The 9,789-nt window shown below is 32.3% G+C and overlaps 2 protein-coding genes across 2 annotated transcripts; one reads left to right on the forward strand and one right to left on the reverse strand.

The window, feature by feature from the left end:
• The first annotated feature begins 333 nt into the window (after positions 1-333).
• LOC111911563 (kinesin-like protein KIN-1) lies at positions 334-4,294 on the forward strand. Its single transcript, XM_052769322.1, has 15 exons — positions 334-514; positions 616-718; positions 1,003-1,046; positions 1,380-1,409; positions 1,490-1,612; positions 1,716-1,741; positions 1,820-1,901; positions 1,989-2,030; positions 2,143-2,176; positions 2,250-2,325; positions 2,401-2,620; positions 2,871-2,962; positions 3,385-3,517; positions 3,589-3,795; positions 4,011-4,294. Exons 1-15 carry the CDS (start codon positions 410-412, stop codon positions 4,200-4,202), a joined length of 1,509 nt encoding a protein of 502 aa, XP_052625282.1. The 5' UTR covers positions 334-409; the 3' UTR covers positions 4,203-4,294.
• A 173-nt stretch (positions 4,295-4,467) lies between these two features.
• On the reverse strand, positions 4,468-9,061 carry LOC111911570 (GPI ethanolamine phosphate transferase 2). Its single transcript, XM_023907321.2, has 17 exons — positions 8,775-9,061; positions 8,613-8,706; positions 8,333-8,377; positions 8,070-8,237; positions 7,910-7,994; positions 7,741-7,847; positions 7,567-7,647; positions 7,383-7,435; positions 7,212-7,302; positions 6,961-7,092; positions 6,782-6,878; positions 6,556-6,700; positions 6,398-6,491; positions 5,472-6,323; positions 5,296-5,388; positions 4,948-5,219; positions 4,468-4,861 (listed from the first exon to the last, which is right to left on the reverse strand). The coding sequence occupies exons 1-17, from the start codon at positions 8,897-8,899 to the stop codon at positions 4,702-4,704; spliced, it is 2,694 nt and encodes an 897-aa protein (XP_023763089.1). The 5' UTR covers positions 8,900-9,061; the 3' UTR covers positions 4,468-4,701.
• Between the last annotated feature and the right edge of the window lie 728 nt (positions 9,062-9,789).

Consider the following 9,789-nt stretch of genomic DNA (forward strand, 5'->3'; position numbering starts at 1 on the left):
TTGTCTTTTTATTTTGTTCATCTTATTCAAGAAGTCGATGGGACATGTTTTTGATTTTTACTTTGTTATCTTATTCAAAATGATGATGGGATTATAAAAATGATTAAAACTTAAACAAACGGATAATACTAGTTTCATGGCAAAAATATTGTCAAGTAATTACATCTTAACTTTAAATATAAAATATTATATTATTTAACTAATATTAAACACTACTAGAGGTCTAGAACTAAAATTTTAGTTGCCTAACCTTGACCCGACCCGAACCGACCCACAAAACTCCGGATATATTGTAACGGAACGCGGGAAGTAGTAGAGGTGGTGGTGATGAAATTGAAATTTTATATATTGAGACTAGAGTAGCAGAAGGCAGTTATATCGTCTCTCCAACAGCAACACACGCTCAATCATGGCAAGCATTTGCGTATGCGCGAGATTCAGGCCTCTAAATTCAAGAGAGGATGGGGAAGCTATATGCATTACACGCTCCGATTCTCAAAGTTTTTCTATCAAGGTTGCTGAAGATCTTCTTTGCTATAATCCTCCTCCGCGATAATGTAAACTGCAACTCAATACACTATTTTCCTTCTAAGTTATGTTCATTGTTTTTGTCAGGATGAGAAAGATGAACAATATATGTTCAGCTTTGATAAGGTGTTCTATGAAGATTCTGAACAAGCTGACGTCTACGAATTTTTGGCTGGTCCTATCGTTAGAGGTATCGTGTGCTAATTTGTCTTTTTTACTAGACTATTTTACTTAATTTTATGATATTTTGTTGAGTTCTTCTCTAAGTTTATGGTAAACATCGTAATTTGGGTAAATCGGAGCTAAACCTTCGTGTTATGTGTAGATCACTCAATACATGAGTTTTAGGATTTGTTTATACACACAAACGTATATATAGAAGATATGGTGGAATGTAACTTATCATTTGAGTCTGTTGAAGTAACGTATGCATATTTACTCTCGGTCTGATCAATGTCCATTTGTATGCAACAGATGCTGTTAATTCAATTAATGGCACAATCATCACATATGGACAGGTATGTATCGCATCTAATTCTTATGAGCTAATTATGTTCAGTTGATTTTCGTTTCAAGAGATGAATGACAAATCGGAATACCTAGTTTAGTTAATTATCTGAACTTTATGATAATTGTATTCTGTTATCTGGTTATTACTATTGTCGATTCAGTCAACTCCAGTAATCTGTTATGTGATTGTGTCACTGTTAATTAAGCCAAATAAGAACTGCAATGAAGCCTTTTCGCTTGTTATATGCTTTTCATTAGCTATCTCTATTGTTCAAATAGCTTTGAAAGAGATCCCTCACCTTTAATATGATATTAATGAATTTTCTTATGCACTTTAACAGACAGGAGCAGGGAAGACTTTTACTATGGAGGTGATGTGCGTTACAGTAAAATACAATGTCTCCATAACACTTGTTTTAAATAAAGTCCATATTTGACTTTTTTTGACCAGGGAGCCAACATTTTGGAAGCTGACAACCTTAAGAAGGGACTACTACCAAGAGTGGTAGATGAACTCTTTGATGCTATAAACGGTTGTGGTGAAGCAACTGCTTACAAGATCAAACTTTCGATGGTATAAGAAACCTCTTCTTGTTTTCCATTTGAACTAGAATATGAGACATTGTTTTCAAGAATCTTTTTCTAGATGCAATTTAATTATTGTGTTATACACGCAGGTGGAAATTTATATGGAGAGAGTTAGGTTAGCAACTGATCTTATCTTTTGTGTCTTTCCTCTTCAACTCTGTTTTATAATTGCAACTGGGAGTGTTTCTGGCAGAGACCTTTTTGATTTATCCAAGGACAACATACAGATTAAAGAGCATAAATCACATGGGATATTGTTGTCTGGAGCAACAGAAGTAAGTTTCAATATCTTTCATATGGAATCTTCCAATCAATTGCATTTCCCTATCAGCTTAACAGATAATGAAACTACCCTTCTACAGATCCCTATACTAGATGGCGAAGAAGCATTAAAAGTCTTATGTGTAAGATCAATATCAAAATTTTGCTATAAGTTTTCTAGTCCAAAAATACTCTTTAAAAAAACAAAATATTCAGTTATCTTTTACTTCTTAACCTTGGTAATAACTAATGCAGGGTGGGATAGCTAACAGAGCTGTTGGAGAGACTCGTATTCCTCCCTCCCTCCCTCTCTCTCTCTCTCTCTTGTGAAAGTTGTTTGATTGACTTGTGAACTCATGTAGAAATGAATGCGGGAAGCAGTAGAAGTCATTGCATCTACATGTTTACTATTCAGAAAGATGTAACAAATGAGAAAAGGTCTCTTATAATTTCTTTGAGAATTTACAGTTTACTGAAATCATATTTACATTTCCGAAATTATTAACTGAACAGGGTGAGCAGTGGAAAGGTTGTTCTTGTGGATTTAGCAGGATCTGAGAAGGTTGAGAAGACAGGTGCTGAAGGAAAAGTTCTAGAAGAAGCCAAAACCATTAACAAATCACTTTCTGCACTTGGAAATGTGATCAGTGCTTTGACTTCTAGTCAACATGCCAAATCATTACACATCCCTTTTCGTGATTCAAAGCTCACTCGCCTCCTACAAGATGCTCTTGTTAGTACAATCTTATGGCTATCATCTTTTCATTTCTTTCTATTACAGCATTTGTACATTCATGTTTTTTTATTAGGACATTGTACTTTGAACAATCTACCAATTATAACAGTTAAAATTGCTTTGTTTATAGATGACATTGCTATAAAAGGGTAGATTTCTTTAAGTACTATGTTGTAATAGGAAAAAATGAAAGTATGTTGTTATTTCTTGATTTTAATCTTTTTTTTTTTTTTTTTTTTACATCCAGGGAGGAAGCTCCCAGACTGCATTGCTTTGCTGTTGCTCACCAAGTCTATCTAATTCATCAGAGAGTGTATCCACTCTAAGGTTTGGAGCAAGGTAATTTGAGTGTGATTTTGAATAAGAAAATTGCTGTACAAGTTAGGACAACATGTGAAAAGTTGTTGCATTATAAGTAATTCACCAAAAAATTTAAATATAAAAATATTTAACTTCAAATTGGTTATAATATCTTATATAAAACCTTTGTGTTGCATATAAGCAATGCAGTACTTTGATTTATTGTTTTTGTATGAATCTATATATTTTGCATTAACTAACAAAAATAAACTTGAAGTTAAAAAAATTAAACTAAAAACAATAATAGTAATAATAAAAACAATAAATAATCAATGTACATGGTAAATTACCATTTTCATCCCTGTGGTTTGCTGATTTTTACAGAGATGGTCCCTGAAAAGTATTATTGTATGATGAGAATAAATTGGTTGCTTAGAGTTTATTTTTAAATTTTTTAACAGGGCAAAGCATATAAAGGCATCATCATCACGGGTGCTGAATATCAACAGCAAGGAAGACATTGACAGGAAGCAGCAGGAGATATCTGCTCTGAATGATGTGAAGCAGCAAATAGCTGAGAGAATCTTAAAAAAGGTTGACAGATTTATCCATATTAAATGACAAATTTGCCCTCACCTTCTTCATCTTTGTGGAGGTTTGTGCAGTTAAGAGAGAAGTTGGATGCTGAAACAGTGAATTTGATAGGAGAGGAGTTTGTGATGGAGGGACTTCTTCTATCTGATCCCACTACTTCTGGTTCAATGATAACTGATGAGGAGGAGTTGAATTCAAGCCATGAATCTGTTATCACTTCCCAAACAATAGCCTCATGGAAGGAAGCAACACAGAAGCTTGTCAACACTATTCTTGAGGTAACACACCAAATTATATATGTTTTGAAATTTTTTTATTGGACTTTTAGTTCTATAAAAGTAAAAACAGTTAGACCATATAATAGTATAATAAATTAAACAGTTGAGTTTAAGAAGATATATTTTTGTTGTTTGGTGATCATGTATATATATATATATATATATATATATATATATATATATATATATATATATATATATATATATATATATAGTTAAGGAGGGAGAATGTGATTATGAAAGAAGAGTGGCAAGTGATGAAGGAGGAGAACAAGGTAATGAGGCAAGTGAGGAAGAGGATCAAGGCCAAACTAGCACAAACTAAGAAGCTTTATTTGGTCATGGGAATTGGCTTTGGTGTTTTAGCTTCATCATGTTTCTCTTTTGTGCTTCTAGTCTCCTCTTGAAATTCATTCATGTTACATAAATCAAACAACACTTGGGAGAATATTCAACTTTGATCTTACCACAACTATATGGTATCACTGAATAAATGTAATATAAAAATTCATGTGTTTTAGTGTACTAACATATCATATACAGATAATACACTTACACACATATACATAGCATTCATATACATCAGATTAGACACACACATAAACATATCATATACACACATGGATACATATACCATACACATAATTCATTCGATTACACTAACCATATAAATTTGTTCAAAACAATATGAGACTGAAATTGTTGAAAAATGCATTGTGTACAATATTCTCCAAGAAATACAATGTTTTTTGTTTGTACATAAGATTAGCAAGCGTGGTACAAATCCTAGACTAAGTAAAATTCTACAAAACACTAATCAATTTTCTACTAAATACTCAGATGCCAAAAGGATATTAAGAAAGCCAGAAAAATAAAATAAAATAATAGAGTAAAATAAACACCAAGTCAACTATCATCCTCCCTCCTTCCATAAAGTAAAGATGCTGAATGCTTATAATATCGATGTCTCAACAGGAAAACCACAGAAACAATATAAGTCACTGTTGAAGCAACAATAAGCACCCCAACAAGAACACAAACAGTTGTCACTACCACGTATATATACCTGCCACAAAATGTAACATAATCAAATTCCTTAAATTATATATAATGATTAAAAACACTAATGGGGGAATCACAAAAAGAACTTACTTTGGTGAAAACACTGTCCATATAAATAAATGATTCCTCATTAAAAGCAGTATGATGGTGTATGCAACCAAAAGCACCGAATTCAACCCCAGTGGAACCAGACAAGGAAACCCAAGAATTGTCTTAAGAAGTTGTCCCATGTTCTTTAACTTAGGGTTTATGTCTTTCATAGAAATTGACAACACCATGCTAAGAAGAGATAGCATTGGAGATGCATATGTTATCACAAACATTATCAATCCACTAAGCACTGTCGAATGAGTAGAGATTCCCTAGATATATATAAATGATTGATTAAAGAAAACATATATGACTAAAATTATGCTTAAAGGAAGATAATAAACATACAATGAAAGCTCCAGCAACATCAATGGTGGCTAAGGTATTAGTATTTCCAAGACTAAAATGGCCCGCCATTCCCAAATAATATATAGCACCAATCTGATTATTAAAAAAACATATATATTCAACTGTATCACAATAAAAAATACTTTAAATGCAAAAATAGAAATTTGAAAACCAACCTCAACCCACTGTTTAAAATCCGAACCACAACAAATGGTAGCAAGAATTTGCACAAGAAGCAATGAAATAGGCATGGAGTTCACTGGCTTTTGCAACAAAAGTTGCAAAAAACACCACCCAAATACGTACGCTATCCCACTAAGGTACAAACAATCTTTAATCTTTAAAACCAAATCTTTTAAATAAAAAGACACAATCCAAGGTGATCCAACAACCATTACACTTGTCAATCCAACAATTAAACCATATATCATCTGAGCTGCTAAAATCCCATCATTATCATTATCTCCATCACCCTGATACTTCATCACATAATTCAAAACCAGCAATCCAACACAAAAATAGCTTCCCATAATCGATATAACAACACAACTCTTTAAGGAAGAAAGAGTGTAAAAACATAAAACAAGTATAACAAAAACCGAGAGGATTTGGAGAAGTTTTATGTAAAAACTTGAAGAATTCTCGAGTGATTTTGAAATATCGGGAAGATGAGTCCAATTTACACCACCTTGATGCCACCCTCGCAAAACCCTTCCGGAAATTATAATTATTGAAATTAAAATTGAGGTTTTGATTTTATTCGTGGATTTGGATTTGAATGTTTTGTGAAGTAATATGAGAAAGAAAGATGAGGTCATGAAATGCCATAGGTATTGTTCTTCTTCAACTAAAGAGCTTGATCCCATGCTTAAAACAAGAATTATGATAATAATTGCTATAAAAGCTTCGGATAATTGGAGTTTTAGATTCTGATAAGTTTCTTGGATCAATTTGAAAAGGAGGAATAAGAAGATGATACATGATAAAAGCATTGTTGTAACACCTACAGCAAGTAGACCCATGGGTTTCTGCATTGTGTAAAAAAATTAATCAAATGAAAAAGAAAGAATATATTTATAAATGGATTAATAAAATAACTTACATCAGTTGCTGTGTGTGATAATTGTTGGCTTGCTGTTTTTAGAAACTCATTGTATGCAAATACAGTGTTTTTAAACTCATCATTGCTAGCAGACCTATAAAAAGTTATTCAGAGTTATTATCATGAAATATAAATATTTATAAAATTTATAACTTTACCTTAAATCATTTTTCATCTTCCAAGATTTATGAAGAGAAATAGCATCTAGATATAAGCTTTTACAAGTAAAATGAGTTGTTTGAGCTTCAAGTAATTTCAACAACTGTAATGAATTCAGTTCCATTGCTCTTAGTAGCTCATGATCTGAAATTATCAGAGAAGAATCAACAACATACATTTAACAAATTACAATATTACCCTTATTAAGGAAAATAGTCATCAAACCTTGTAATGGAAGAAATAGATCAGTAATTAGATAGCCAGCATTGTTTTTGGGAATAGGTACACCAAAAAGGAGGGACAATGTTGGAGCAATATCAACCTAAACATAAATTTTAAAAAGTTAAATTATAATTTATAAGGAAAACATAATTATGAACTTTAGACTAATAAAATTAAAATACCTGATTAATAGTGGGTGATACTGATACATGACTGTGTTTTGGACTAATAAAAAGTGCCAATGAGTCTGTTTCTTCATATGAAGATCCACCATGATTACCATTTTCCTGCATACCATGATCACTAACAACCACCTACATAAAAAAATAGAAATCAAGAAAAAGATTTTTATATATATAAACAAACAGGATTCAACTTTCAAGTCAAGAAATAGATTGTAGTTTGATACATGTTAGAAAAAAGAGGTACAAACCAAGAGAGTTTGTTTATGATTCTGGATAATACTCGAGTGAATCAATTTTATAACCTCATCCATTTCCTTGAGTTTGGGTCCCATTAAGGTACTGAAATAGAGAATTAACAACAATGAAGTTTTTTTATTTTTAGAATGTGTGAGTTGGGGTATTAAAAGTTAAGATATTACCTACTACGCCCTCCAAGATGTCCAACATGATCCAAACCAAGATAATGAAGAATCTGAAATGAAATTGGAGAGAATTCTAGTGTTGATGCCATATAAAGTTGTCTGGCTGTAATAAATAGTTTACATAACTGTTATTCTTGTAAAGTTCATAACTTAGATTCTGTATTTAGAAATTTTATATTACCAGAAGATTCCAATCATTCTTGTAAAGTTCATAACTTAGATGCCGAGAAACATTGTTATCCACTTGTACAGTGTCTTTAACCTATATCAACAACAATGATAGTAAGATATGATTAATGGATGTGTGAGCAAAAACAAAATTTAGTAAAGAAATCAACAAGTTGTGAAGACTTACAAAAAAGCTACTAACTCCATCATGCCTTGTAAATAAACCTGGGAACAACTTAAGCCATGTTTCATCACCAAGCATAACCATTTTCCAACCAATTCTAAAAAATTGACCTGCAACAAATTAGTCATCAGATGGGCAATTTGATATACCCAATAAGATCTTGCCAACTCACCTATAATATTGTCTTCCAAAAGTGCTTGGGTATTGAAATTAAACAATACATCCAAGAATCCTCCAATTGAGCCAGTAGTCATAGCCTGTTGTATATGACCAATGTATGAGGGAAATGGAAATCAGATCATATAATCTAATAACAAAAATAAATTCAGTACCTTTAAGCGTGGTAGTGTAACAGTTGGAGGTGCAGCCTTTGCATGATAACCCAATGCCATTTTATTGGCTAATAAAGACTGAGTATATGGCATTGCATCCTTATAGATCTTTGATGGAGGTTGATCATCCCTTCCAAGAACAAATTCTGCTGGAAGACCATCAATAACCTACATATCACATAATCATATTGGCATGTTGAATTTCTTATGCATCTTCTATTCTTTTCTACAAAAGTTACATTGTATTGCTAATTGCTTCGTACCATTAGTATCAGTCGATCATAAGAAGGTGGGATCTCAGAAAGTTCCTGCATTATGGAAGTTCACCATGTCAAATGGCATCCAATGCTTGCTGAAAAAGCAAGTGATTTTGCCTTTTACAAGTGTAAGAAGTTAAGTTACCATTACTCAGCTAAGGTATATCGCCAAATTTATCTCAAATTATACAAAGGAACACTTAACAATGGACGAAAGTTAATTTTAGCGTGGTGAAATACGATGAATAACAGTACTTTTCATTCTATGAGTGGTGTTATAAGTTACCTGGTATAATGATTTAAGATGGTCAGGATGCAGAGCTGTGAAGTTTTGATCCTCGATTGAATCGCATGAGGAAGGCCGGAAACTCTCTGGTCCGCTATTTCGGAACTAAGTCAATCAAACTGTAACATTCTTAATTTGAAATTTTTGGAAATGAATTTCTACCTGACACCGGAGAGAGCTGGTTTGATCGGAAAGAATCCAAAGACGAAGAGCGAGAGACCGGTGATTTGAAGCAGAATTGCAGCTGCTGTGAGCAGTGTGAAGTTGGTGCAGGTTAACGAAGCCATTGTCTCGGTTTTGAAGGTGATCAATGCATTGAAATTGAAAGTGTGTGGAATGTCATCACGTTGTTTCAGTCATGGAGGTTTAGGGTACCATGTACAGTGCCAATTTGAATTCCCACATCCAAGTTCCAACAAGTCCTCACAGATGCGTTGTCTCGCCTTTGATTCTACAAAATTACAGAAACGGTCCCTAATTTACGAAAATTGCCATTTATAATTGGGTTATTTTCATAAAAGACCTTATATTTTGATTTTTTTTTCTATTTAGACATAAAACTTTTTCTTTTTCGAAAAAGACCCAACTTTTACCTATTACTTGTTATTTTAGACCCTAGCAGGTTACCAAAAGGGAAATCAAGTATTTTCATTTCATAACAAACCCTACATTTTGTACTTTTTTCCAATTTAGACCTAAAATGTTTTTTTTTTAATTTCAAAATAAACTCAATTTTAAAATTGGTTACAACATTTAACACTAGTTAACTACACCAATTTAATGAAGCTTAACTTCGTTCATGCATAAAAACGTGATTATATCCTTTCAAATTAAAATGAAATCCTAAATTTTATTTTGGTAATTATTAGTATTATCCTTAAGATTCAATAACAGTGATATACAAACACCATGTATTGATCTAAACACCATGTATACATAAGATTGATTAATAAAATGAGGTAGTAGGCCAACTATTCGATTTTCTTTTCTCTACAACAACAAAATTTCATAGTTTTGTCAGTTTTGCTCATTCACAACATTCCAATCATTATTAATAATGTCAACCATACTATTTTGATATTTAAGTGTACGGTATCATTCTTGTTATTTGGATTTTCAACTTATGCTCAAACGGTTTCATTCCCAAAATATAGTTTTATGTATTCATATGTGATGT

The sequence above is a fragment of the Lactuca sativa genome, chromosome 3, assembly GCF_002870075.4.
Source record: "Lactuca sativa cultivar Salinas chromosome 3, Lsat_Salinas_v11, whole genome shotgun sequence".
NCBI classification, from domain to species: Eukaryota; Viridiplantae; Streptophyta; class Magnoliopsida; order Asterales; family Asteraceae; genus Lactuca; species Lactuca sativa.